The sequence below is a fragment of the Theropithecus gelada genome, chromosome 5, assembly GCF_003255815.1.
Source record: "Theropithecus gelada isolate Dixy chromosome 5, Tgel_1.0, whole genome shotgun sequence".
NCBI lineage: Eukaryota > Metazoa > Chordata > Mammalia > Primates > Cercopithecidae > Theropithecus > Theropithecus gelada.
This window is the reverse complement of record NC_037672.1, coordinates 166,908,759-166,921,923: the sequence shown is the minus strand read 5'-3', so window position 1 is coordinate 166,921,923 and position 13,165 is coordinate 166,908,759. Positions and strand designations below refer to the sequence as shown.

At 40.9% G+C, this 13,165-nt stretch overlaps 1 protein-coding gene across 3 annotated transcripts in view; it reads left to right on the top strand.

Moving 5' to 3' along the window:
• The first annotated feature begins 2,831 nt into the window (after positions 1-2,831).
• AADAT (aminoadipate aminotransferase) overlaps positions 2,832-13,165 on the top strand; it is a 30,296-nt gene continuing 19,962 nt past the window's right edge. The window contains exons 1-4 of one of the 3 annotated variants that reach the window (XM_025385539.1): positions 2,832-3,214; positions 3,622-3,733; positions 4,795-4,963; positions 6,060-6,192. In XM_025385539.1, coding sequence (XP_025241324.1) covers positions 3,667-3,733; positions 4,795-4,963; positions 6,060-6,192 — 369 coding nt within the window. In that variant the 5' untranslated portion in view covers positions 2,832-3,214; positions 3,622-3,666. Of the gene's footprint in view, positions 3,746-4,794; positions 4,964-6,059; positions 6,193-13,165 lie in introns of all 3 variants that reach the window. The other 2 variants (XM_025385537.1, XM_025385538.1) reach the window with 2 other exon arrangements.

Genomic DNA, 13,165 nt, shown 5'->3' with positions numbered 1-13,165 from the left:
GTCTTAATGTACAAACAGTTGCTTTTCAAGAGTAGCGACTTGTCTTAGTTATCTTTTTAAATCAATTACAGTTCCTAGAACAGAGTAAGAATTCAGTAAATGTTTGGAGAAAGAATCTGACGTCTTTAATTCTATCCTCGGGCAGTCCTAAGCCAAGCTTCTAAAAAGGCAGCACTGAGCAATGAACCTTGCTCATTTATCTTAGTCCCTCAGGAGAAGCCTTCTGCTGTTGTCGCCTGACAAATCCAAAGTCTGGTTTCTCTGGCAATCAAATTTACCTTCAGTCTTCAGCTTCTATTGTCTGGTAAGCTCTTCCCAACTTAACCCTTGCTTGTCCCTTTCCCACCACTGTGACTATATTCTGCCTTGCATTTTCTGATCATGACCCCCAGTGCCCCTGCATTCCATTAGCCTGCCCTGATGGACCATTTCTCTGCCTCTCCATCTGGCCTGAATCATCAGCCAGCTTGTAATCAATCAGCACCCCCAACGTCTCAGTAGTACAACTCCAGGGCAGGCCAAATAGAAAATTCAGCAAACTGTTTAAGGGTTGAAAACCTGCACCTTAGGATTTGATGACCTCATGTCTCTTCAGTTCGGGTTCCTTAAATTGTGTCACCGCTGTTTGGAAAGGGGGAAAATCAATTAATTATGTATTTTTAAAAATGCCTGTGTGAGGCCAAGCATGGTGGCTCATGCCTATAATCCCAGCATTTTCGGAGGCCAAAGTGGGAGGACTACTTGAAGCCAGGAGTTGAAGACTAGCCTGGGCAACATAGGGAGACCCTGTCTCTATAAGTTATTTTAAACACTTACCCTGCTGTGGTGGTGTTCTCCTGTAGTCTCAGCTATCCGGGAAGCTGAGGTGAAACGCTGGAGCCCAGGAGGACGAGGCTGCAGTGAGCTATGGTTGGCACCACTGCATTCAAGCCTGGACAACAAAGTGAGACTCCAGACACTCTGTCTCTCAAAATAAAATAAAATAAATAGCCTGTGAGTAATAAATACTATAAATCACAGATCAGTGCATCAATGTGCTTACAAAAACCTTTAGTCTTTTGGCCCAGGACTTCAAACTCCTTTGACCAAACAGGTTGCTACTGCCAGAGGGAAGACATTTAAACTGAGACAGAGTCTCGCTCTATCCCCCAGCTTTATCCCCCACTGGAGTGCAGTGGCGTGATCTCAGCTTCGACTCACTGCAACTTCGGCCTCCCGGGTTCGAGCAATTCTCATGCCTCGGCCTCCCGAGTGTCTGAGATTACAGGTGCCTGCCACCATATCCAGCTAAAGACGGGGTTTTGCCACATTGGCCAGGCTGGTCTCGAACTCCTGACCTCAGGTGATCCACCCACCTTGGCCTCTCAAAGTGCTAGGTTTACAGGCGTGAGCCACTGCACCTGGCCAAAGTTTAAATTTTCTTCTAAGTATCTGAGGAAACCATGCTCAGTTAGAGCCCTCCCCCATCAAAAAAAAGCCTGAAGTACCCAGACACATCAATATATCTAGTTACAAGTCATAATTAACCTTGATCTACACCTTATTTAGATGTTTTTAGTGCTTCTTGAGTTAACTTCTGTAAAAATTCAGGGACAACTACTTTTAGAATAGACAGGCTCAAACAGATAAGGATCTGTGTACAAGGATTAACTGAGAACATGCCTTAAAAGTTGCCAAATAGGCCGGGCGCGGTGGCTCAAGCCTGTAATCCCAGCACTTTGGGAGGCCGAGACGGGCGGATCACGAGGTCAGCAGATCGAGACCATCCTGGCTAACCCGGTGAAACCCCGTCTCTACTAAAAAATACAAAAAACTAGCCGGGTGAGGTGGCGGGCGCCTGTAGTCCCAGCTACTCGGGAGGGTGAGGCAGGAGAATGGCGTAAACCCGGGAGGCGGAGCTTGCAGTGAACTGAGATCCGGTCACTGCACTCCAGCCTGGGCGACAGAGCGAGACTCCGTCTCAAAAAAAAAAAAAAAAAAAAAAAAGTTGCCAAATAGCTTCTCTAGTCAAAACCATTTGAAGGCTGAGTCCTTAAGTTTTGCTTAAAAGCATTTGTTACTAATAAAAACAGCCAATGTTCATAGAGTGTTTTTACAATGTGCAGACCACTGCACTTATTAGTTTAATACAGATTGTCTAATTTATTCCTGCCAACAGGCCTGTGAAAAAACCAATACACAGAAAGGTTAAGTAACTTGTCCAAAGACACCCAGCTGTTAAGCCATCAAGTGGCATGTCAACTACTTGAAGTCTCTGAATCCAGAAGCATCTTGCCTCTTGGGTTTCTAACAGGTTTACTAATGATACTCCCTTTTTGTTATTTAGCTGCTAGCATAAAGATTTTACTGGGTTATCTCAGCCTTTTGCTGCCAGGACCTAGATAAAAGCAGTGGCTCCTTGATCAACCTATTAAATAAAGATTAAAAGAGAGCCATTGGCAGTGAGCCAATAATCATCCAGGAAGTACTCAGCAAATTCGTACTGAATGAGTGAATCCAGTTCATTCGTTTTAATGATCATTAAAGAATTTTTTTTTAAAAGTGAAAGACAGGTTTTCTGAAACCCTTCCCTTACTAAGTGCTCACATTAAACCTTGTGCATTCCATTTTGGTGATTCAGGAAGGAAAAATTGCAGAAAAGTTGAGGAGGTGGGGCGTAAGCAGGATTATTTTGTAAGAAAAAAAAGGCAAGGTGCTAGACCCAAAAAGATCCAGATATTCACTTCCAAGATAATTCTTATTTAAGGAAAGGTCAGAAATTCAATGCGAGGGTAGACACTAAAATTGAAGAGACTCTCAGAGTGATTCTTGAAAAATTTTTGTCAGAACTCCATCGTCACTCCAAAATGCTGAGATCTTCGAGAAAGTGATGTTGAAATTCGTCTAGGTCGCCGGGGTGCTTCCCAGGAGAGTGCCCAGAGTTTCACTAACGAAAGATGGGTATTTAGCATAGCCATGGTCTGAGCGGGCAAAATGCACAGTCCCAGTGACTGAGAGGAGGCCAGCGGAACGCGCGGGAACGAAGGTGCGGCCTCTCCAGGCTGGGCGCAGCTCGGGAGCCCCCTGCAGTGGACCCAAGCGGCCGCCAGATGGTTCCCGAGGATTAGGATCACGGGCACTTCCGGTCCCCTCGGGCAGCCCCTGGGCTGGCCTCCTGGCCGGCACCTAGGCAGGCCAACGCGGACGCCGGCTTCTGGTGACTCCCAGCGGCGAGGTCAAGAGTCATTGGCCTGGGGCTGCAAGCGCCTCGCACCCGGGCTCCCCCGCGCGCCCTGCGCTCTGAGGGCGATGATCCGGGACGGGGAGGCGCGCGCGGCGGGCGGCCATAGGCCACGGCGCGGGGCGGGAGGGGGCGCGGCGAGGCCCGCGGCGGGGCAAAACTGGCGTGGGCCCTGGCGGCCGCCGGAGCGCGTGCGGCGTGGACTTTGCCAGGCTCGCCACCAGCCCCAGACCCGTTTAGGACCGGGAGACCGAACGCAGCGTCCAGCCGGGGAGTTTCGGCGGCGTTCTCCGGGCACTGCGCGCGGGAAGCCAGACGCAGCGGGGGGACAGCTCGCGTTGGCGTTGCCAGAGTGAGGAAGTTAGCAGGCAGGACTTGACGAGGCTCTTTGGTTTTTCTAGTCCTCAGCCACTGAAGAGGAAGCTTGATGCTTGGCTGTCAGAGACATGAATTACGCACGGTTCATCACCGCAGCGAGCGCAGCCAGAAACCCTTCTCCCATCCGGACCGCGAGTGAGAAACGGGGCGACCATCACTCCTTTGGGGTGGGACATTCCTCGCACAGCCTCTAAGGAGGGTTCCCTAGCAAGCCACCGCTTGGCTGCATCCATGCGTACCCCTGTGCACGCTCGCGATGAGCCAGACTCTGCGTGCAGAAATGAAATAGGCAGAGCCTTTGTTCTCAAAGAACTCGGGCTGAAACGGAAGGCGGGTATTTCTGCTGGAGCAGAGTCCGAGCAGCTGTAGAGAGAGGCGCAGACTGCTGTGGGGCACGGCCTTGGAAGGGAGGGGGCGTGCTATGGAGAAAGGCTCTTCCTGGGAAGCTGAGAAGGGGCAGGCACAGCGTGCAGATGGGTGTGCAGTGGAGGGGGCCAGGTAAATGGGAGAGGTAGGGGTGGGCCATGAAGCTCACAGACAGGTCGGGGCTAAGTGGAGGAGGGCTTCTGCTGTTGTGGCCCTTTGCTGTCTTCCTGATCCCTCTGCCTTCTCTTTGGTCACCTTCATTCTTTAGTCCCTCCACAGGTGAGGCGGCCCAGAAAAAAGTTATTCTGTGTGTTTATTTTAGACTAGCGTTTGTCTTAGTCCATTCAGGCCGCTATAACAAATACCACAAACTGGGTAATTTATAAACAATAGAATTATTTCTCACAGTTCTGGAGGCTAGGAAGTCTAAGATCAAAGTGCCAGCAGATTCTGTATCTGGTGAGAGCCCTTCCTTATAGAAAGAGGCTTCTTGCTGCATCCTCACGTGGTAAAAGGGGGAACCTGTGTCCTCACATGGCACAAGGGCCAAGGGGATTCCCTCAGCCTTCTTTTATAAGTGCACCAATCCCATTCAGGAGGATGGATCCCTTCTGACCTAATCACCTCTAGAGACCCCACCTCTTAAAACTATCACATTAGTATTAAGTTCCAAGTATGAATGTGGGGGGAACACCAACATTTAGACCATAGCACATTCTATCACTAGAAATTGTTAAACTTTATAGTTTTATTGATTATAATGCATACTTAACTATCTGCTTATAACAATCTTCAGTGAAATTGTTTCTTCTCTTCCATGTGTATGATAGCTGAAATATCGAGCAGAGGACCAAAATCGATGATCTCCTTGGCTGGTGGCTTACCAAATCCAAACATGTTTCCCTTTAAGACTGCTGTAATCACTGTAGAAAATGGAAAGACCATCGAATTTGGAGAAGAGATGATGAAGAGAGCACTTCAGTATTCTCCGAGTGCTGGGTAAGTATCAATACTTAACATAATTTTATTGGCTTATTTTCATGAGAAATATTCTAAGGCCCATTGATAAAGAATATTAAAGAAATATTCTAAGGCCCATTAATAAACATTCTAAGGCCATTGACTCATTTGGTCATTCAGTGACCAAATACTCACTTGGTCATTGAATACTAACCAAGTGAGTATTCAATAGTTAGGAAGGTCTGGGGAAAGGTTTTCAAAGGATAATTAAGAGCAGAAAGGATATTGAATGCTTAACACTCCTCAGTGATTGCTTCTCAATTGCAAATGACCAAGAAGGCTTCTAGAAGGAAATACGATTAGAGCTGAGTCCAAAAAAAATGAGAAGATATCCAGGTGAAAAAAACGTATCAGGAGAAATGAAGAAATGGAAGGTCCAGGAGGCAGCAACTTTAAGTCCCCAGGCAATTTTTTAATAATTATATTCCCTTTCTAAACAAGCAGCCATGCAAATACATTGCCCTCATGGGTTCAAATGTCTTTAATTTCTTAAAGGCAAGCTGAAACATATCTGACGACTTTCTTTAGCTGGTCTTCTTCCAGTGATAAAGGATAATTTATGGAGAACCTATAAATTATACTTTATTAAAACCTTGTTTGTTCTGTGATTGAAAAGTATATTGAAATATGTTATTCATGTATACATGCATTAGTTATATAATATGTTAAATATACATAGTCTTATTCGAACGTTCCGTAATACAAACAACTTATTGAGCCTGAACTTCTAGATAGCCATAGAACTCTTCCTAGAGAGAACAAAGAATCGATTATGCAATGATTCCTCTAAAGACTTCAGGTTTGGAATAAGAAAGATATAGATTCAAATCTCAGCTCGTTGATTACATAATTGACTTTATGAGAATTTCTGGCTGATTGACTTATGGGAATTTCCTAATCTCTAAGTCTACTGCCTATCTTTTAAATAGGAATATTAATACTGGCAAAAAGCATTTGAGGGTTTTTTAATTGAGTGTACAAAGTGCTTGATAAAGCTGTCATTTATTATTTCCTGTCTACTACTATTACTATGATTTTTACTACTATGAATTTAAAAATACATTTTATGCTTTAGAATTCCAGAGCTTTTGTCCTGGCTAAAACAGTTACAAATAAAATTGCATAATCCTCCTACTGTCCATTACCCACCCAGTCAAGGACAAATGGACCTATGTGTCACATCTGGCAGCCAACAAGGTCTTTGTAAGGTAAGACTGAAAGGAAAACTCAGCCAAAATGGAGAATTGGAAGCATTCGTTTCTATAGTCCTCTCTCACTTAATCACAGAGAATCATATTTTATGGATTACTGGTCGTCTTTCTTGTCTTCACCTAGAATTATAAACAGGGAACTAAAAGACAAGTCATAGGATGCGGGTGGGAGCAGTTGTGGCCGGAGATGGGCAAGGGTGGGTAGGGGATGTTGACTGTAAGCAAAAGCCAGGCAGAAATATTGTAGGTTGATGTATCAATATTTCCCCTTAGTTTTCCTCATTGTGAACATAAGGACTTTCAAAAATTATCTGTTCTTAACATCGTTCACTAGCCTAATCTGTTAAATATTAAATACAGAGCATGTGGTCAATTATGCAGACCTATTAACCATTAAAGCAGGATTCCCACTAAGGGAGTACTCAACTCCTACCAACAGCTTAGTGAACATTGCTTAATTTCATCTGGCTCAAAAATTCAAGTTACATTTGATTTCTGCCTATAGTTAGGAAATTTCAATATGATTTTTAAATTTTTTAGAGGGCATACCTTCATATTCCTGAGATAAAAATATTTATATTCCTTTGCATATCTGTCTATGGAATCTCTGTGCTTGCCGCTGCTTGTATCTTGTCCCCCTCTTGGGTGCATTTCTCTAGATCTGTTTATATGTCTGTATCTCTGACTTCTTACATGGATTGGTTCTCTCTCTCCCTCTCCTCGTGGCATTAGTGATTCCATCTTCTTCCCTTCCGGGTTCCAGAAACTCCACGGATGTAAACACCACTGGTTAGTTGCCACAATAAAGAGACCACATCTGTGGTCCTCAGTTTAATCTGTTCTTTTCTTTTCCTTTTTTTTTTTTTTTTTTTTTTTGAGACGGGGTCTCACCCTGTCATGCAGACTGGAGTGCGGTGGCGCAATCACGGCTCACGGTAGTCTCGACATCCCTGGGCTCCAACAATTCTTCCACCTTAGCCTCCCAAGTAGCTAGGACTGCAGGTGTACACCAATATGCCTAGCTAATTTTTATATTATTTTGCCATGTTGGACAGGCTGGTCTTGATCTTGTGGGCTCAAGCAATCTGCCCACCTTGGCCTCCCAAAGTGCTGGTATACTTTCTCCTTTGTTTTCCATGAATAATAAGATTCTCTATATTCATTCTCAGATCTAGATTAATCTCTGACTCCCATTTATCTTTATCTGAAACCAGAGTATTTTCTTTTTCATGGAAATATGAAAACTGTAATCTAGTTTGCTTTAATGAATTTTAATTAAATTATTGTTATGGAATAATGAGTTACAGTAGTAAAAACATTTTTTAAAGTTTTTAAAAATTAAAAAAAAAACTTACCCTTTTTGTGTATAATTAGGAAAAGTAAAAGAATAGCTAGTGTTTGAGTCTTTGCTTGAAGAGAAACATTTGTGATTGTATAGAATGATATAAGAGTATTTTTCAATGAAATTCTTTCCTCAAGAAAGGGTGCCAGGACTTTTTCTTCCAGAAAGTTGCTTAAGACAGTTTCTTCTTTATCCATCACAGCACCAGTTATACAAAGAAGACAGCATAGATGGCTAAATACGTCAGTAACTTACTACTTACAGACATGCTTATTACAGAGGCACTAATATGTATCTGGTTTAATATTTCTTCCACGTTGTTCTCCAGGATTCATGTTATTTTAGGCTCCTGTGTTTCTCTCTCATCTTTTAAACAATGCTCCCAGATGATAACAGCCTTCCCTTCTAATTTAATGTATTTGAAATTTGCATGTCCCCTAACTGATGTGGAAAATATATTTACAGTTGACCCTTGAACAACACAGGGATTTAAGGGCAATGACTCCATGCAGTTGAAAATCTGCATATAACTTTTGACTCCTCTAAAACATAACTACTAATAGCCTACTCTTGACCAGAAGCCTTACTGATAATATAGTCAGTTAACACATATTTTGTATTTTATATGTATTACACACTGTATTTTTACAATAAACTAGAGAAAATAAAATGGTATTAAGAAAGTCATGAGCAAGAGAAAATATATTTACCATTAAGTGGAAGTGGATCATCATATAGGTCTTCATCCTCATCTGCATGTTGATTAGGCTGCGGAGAAGGAGGAAGAGGAGGGGTTGGTCTTGCTGTCTCAGGGGAGGCAGAGGCAGAAGAAACTGTGCGTATAAGTGAACCTGTGCAGTTCAAATCCATGTTGTTCAAGGATCAACACTAATTAGGTTTTCCTTTGATCTGTTAATATGTGCATGCCACCCAAGTGATTCCTTTGGTCCTAGGATGTCTTGTAAAGCTTAAGTCAATTAGAAACTTTTCAGAGGAGGATACTGTTTGTCATAAGATGCCAAAAGTTCATAAGGAAAAGATAAACTGAACATCACAGGCCAATTGGGAAACAAAAGTCAAGTCTTCTATCTCAGCTGATAATGGCCCTACTGTTTGTGGTGAGATGTGGGTTGATAAAATGATAGGAAAAAGGACTCAAACTGGGGATTGTGAAACATCACATGTTAAGAAGCAATTATTCTGTGACTTATGTATGATTTAGTCATAATAGACCCCTTTGATTTAGGCTGGAAAAATCTATTGCCTGGCTCTAGTGATTGTAGTAGAAATCATATTATCCACGTAATTTCCAAAGATTTGTCAAACCTTCTAGTACTTGACCTACAAATATCCTTTAACATTGTTGATCTCCCCATCCATTTTATTTTTAAAAAATAATTTTTAATTTTTTCTGTTGCCATAAAATATATATATATATATATATATAAAAAATTTGCTATCCTTGCCATTTTTAAGTATACAGTTCAGTGGTAATAAGTACATTTATATTCTTATTTTTTCTTTCACCCTATCTCCCCCATGTCCTTTCCATCCTCTAGTAACCACCAGTCTACTCTCTGTCCTTATGAGATCCACTGTTTTAGCTCCCACAGATAAGGGAGAACATGCAATATTTGTGTTTCTGTACTTGGCTTATTTCCCTTAACATAATGACCTCCAGTTCTATCCACGTTGCTGCAAATGACAGGATTTTATTCCTTTTTTATGGTTGAATAATATTCCATTGTGTGTATACCACATTTTCCTTATCCATTCATCAGCTGATGGACACTTAGGTTGGTTCCATATTTTGGCTATTGTGAATAAGTGCCATAATAAACATGGAGGTGCAGATACTGCTTTGATATATTGATATTTGTGTTTTGGATATATACTCAGCAGTGGGACTGCAGGATTATATGGTAGTTCTATTTTCAGTTTTTTGAGGAACCTCTGTACTGTTCTCCATAGTGGCTGTACCAATTTACATTCCCATCAAAGTGTACAAGGGTTCCCCTTTCTCTACCCTCATCAGCATCTGTTATTACTTGTCTTTTTGAAGCTAGCCATTTTGACTGTGGTGAGGTAATATCTCATTGTGGTTTTGGTTTGCATTTCTGATTGCATTAGTAATATTGAACTTTTTAAATGCCTTTTGGGCATTTTTATGTCTTCTTTTAGAAATGTCTGTTAAGATCTTTTGCCCATTTTTTAATGGGATTATTTGGGGTTTTTGCTATTGAGTTGTTAATCCCTTGTCAGATGGGTGGTTTGCAAATATTTTCTCCTATCCTGTAGGTTGTTCTAGTTCCTTGAAGTGCATTATTAGGTTGTTAATTTGAAGTCTTTCTACTTTCTTGATACAGGCATTTATTGCTATAAACTTTCCTCTTACTACTGCTTTTGCTGTATTTCACAAATTTTAGTATATTGCATTTCCATTTTCATTTTTCTTAGTAAAACTTTTAATTTCCTGCTTCATTTTTCATTGACCCATTCAGGAGCACGTTGTTCAATTTTCATGTCTTTGCATATTTTATAAAGTTCCTCTTGTTATTGATTTCTAGTTTTATTATTGTGGTCAGAAAAGATATTTGATAAGATTTGTTTTTTGGTTTTTTTTTGTTGTTGTTCAAACTTGTTTTATAGCCTAAGGTATGGTCTGTTCTGCAGACTCTTCATTGTGCTGATGAAAAGAATGTATATGCTGCAGCATTGGTTGAATATTTTTGTAAATGTCTATTACGTCTGTTAGATCTAGTGTGTAGTTTTACCTCACTGTTTCTTTATGTTGATTTTCTGTCTGGATAATCTGTTTATTACTGAGAGTGAAGTGTTAAAGTCTCCTACTATTATTGTATTACATTCTATCTCTCCCTTTATATTTATTAATACTTGCTTTGTATACTTGGGAGGTATGGTATTGGGTGCATATATATTTATAATTGTTATGTTATCTTGCCGAATTGACCCCTTTGTCATTATATGGTGACCTTCTTTGTTTCTTTTTACAATCTTATATTTGTAGTCTATTTTACGTAAGTGTAGCTACACCTACTCTTTTTAGGTTTCCAATTCCACGGAATATGTTTTTCCACCTCCTCACTTTCAGAATGTGTGTCTTTATAGGTGAGGTAGGTTTCTTGTAGGCTGCATATGATTGCGTCTTGTTTCTTTATCCACTGAGCCACTCTATGCCTTTTAATTGGAGAATGGAGACCATTTACATTCAGTGTTATTATTGATATGTTAGGACTTACTACTGGCATTTTGTTGCTTGTGTTCTGGTTGTTTTGAGACTCCTCTCTTCTTTTCTTCCTTTCTTACTGTCTTCCTTTGTGGTTAAGTGATTTTCTCTGGTACTATTATGTAATTTGTTGCTCTTTATTTTTAGTGAATCAATTATAAGTTTTTGTACTGTGGTTACCATGAGGCTTACAAAAAAAAAAAACTTATTGATATAAAAAGTTATTTTAAAGAGGTAACAACTTATCTTGGATCAACTTATCTTATGTTGGAGAAGCAAACAAATGCAAAAAAACACACACACAAAAATCCTCTATTCTTTAACTCCATTCCCCCCACATTTTGACTTTGAGATATCTCAATTTACGTATTACCTATCTTAACAGGTTGCTGTAGCTATTAATGTTTCTGATTGATTTGTCATTTGGGCTTCATATGAGAATTATGAGTGGATCACACACCATAATTACAATCATAGAATATTCTGAGTTTGTCCACGTACTTAATTTTACCAGTGGGATTTTTACCTTGAAAAGTTTTCTTTTGTACATTAGTACTTTTTTATTTCAGGTTGAAGAATTCCCTTTAGCATTTTTCATACGATCTGGTGGTGGTAAATTCTCTCAGCTTTAGTTTGTCTGAGAAAGACTTTATCTCTCCATCATATTTGAAGGATAATTTTGCTGGATACAGTATTCTTGGATGATCGCTTCTCAGCCTTCTGGCTAAGATCAAGTGTACAATATTCTTGGATGGGCCGGGAATGGTAGCTCACACCTGTAATCCCAGTGCTTTGGGAGGCTGAGATGGGAAAATTGCTTGAGGCCAGGAGTTCGAGACCAGCCTCGTTAACATAGCGAGGCCTCATCTCAATCAATCAATCAGTTAAAAAAGAAAAACAATATTCTTAGACAGCAGCTTTTTTCTTTGGGCACTTTTAAAATGCCATGTCTCTTCTTCCTGGCCTGTGTGGTTTCCATTGAGACATCTGTTGTGAGACAAATTAGAGCTCATGTATGTATTATTTTCTTCTTTTGTCTTGTTGCTTTTCATATCTTCTGTTTGTTCTTAGCCTTTGAGAGTTTGATTCTTATATGCTTTGAGGTAGTTTTATTTGGATTAAATCTGTTTGATGTTCTCAGACCTTCTTTTGTGGCCTGGATATTTATCTGTCTCAAATTTTAGAAACTTTTTCTGTTATTATTTCTCTAAATAAGCTTTGTACTCCTTGCTTTTGCTCACCTTCCTCTTGCAGACCAATGATTCTTAGATTTAGTCTTTTGGGGTAATTTTCTGTATTTTGTAGGCATTCTTTGTTCTTTTTTCTTTCTTCCCCGACTGTATTTTCACATAGCCAATCTTCAAGCTTACTGATTCTTCCTTCTGCTGGGTCCGTTTTGATTTTGAGAGCCTCTAATGAGTTCCTCAGTTCAACAATTCTGAGTTCAGTATTTCTCAGTTCCAAAATTTCTGGGGCATTTTATTTTTATTATTTCAATCTCTTTGTTAAATGTCTCTGATAAATTTCTGAATTGCTGTTCTGAGTTATCTTGAAGATCACTGAGTTTTCTTTTGAGACGGAGTCTTGCTCTGTCGCCCGGGCTGGAGTGCAGTGGTGTGATGTCGGCTCACTGCAAGTGCCACCTGCCAGGTTTACACCATTCTCCTGCCTCAGCCTCCTGAGTAGCTGGGACTACAGGCGCCCGCCACTACGCCCAGCTAATTTTTTGTATTTTTAGTAGAGACAGGGTTTCACTGTGTTAGCCAGGATGGTCTTGATCTCTTGACCTCGTGATCCACCCGCCTCGGCCTCCCAAAGTGCTGGGATTACAGGTGTGAGCCACTGCACCCGGCCCTGAGTTTTCTTAAAACTGCTATTTTGAATTTTTGGTCAAAGAGCTTACAAATTGCCATCTTGTTAGGATCAGTCACTGGATTGTTGCTCTGTCATTTTGGGGAGGTCATGGTTTCCTGTTTGCTATTGTTTCTTGTAGGTATACATCTGTTTTTTGCATTGAAGGATTACTTATTTATTCTAGTTTTTTGTTTTGTCTGGCTTGCTTCGCTTTTTATTGGATATCACTGCTTCCTTGTTGGCATCTTTGTAGGTAGCACCTTAAGCCCAGGTTTAGTAAATAATTCGAGAATAGCCTGTCCCAAATCAGGGAGGTCCCAAAGGATTTATTCCATTGGCATGAGGTGGCTAGCAAAATAATTATGCCCAGGAACCTCTGGGGCATTCCTCCTGCAGTGTGGTCTGCTGAACAATCACTCTGATTTGGCATGCCCTTTTTGCTGAGTTACAGTGCAGGGTTTCCAGGGCTTGGGATGGTAGTCCTGCCTTCCCATTTTGTCTCTGCCTTTCCTCAGGGATGTTTTTTC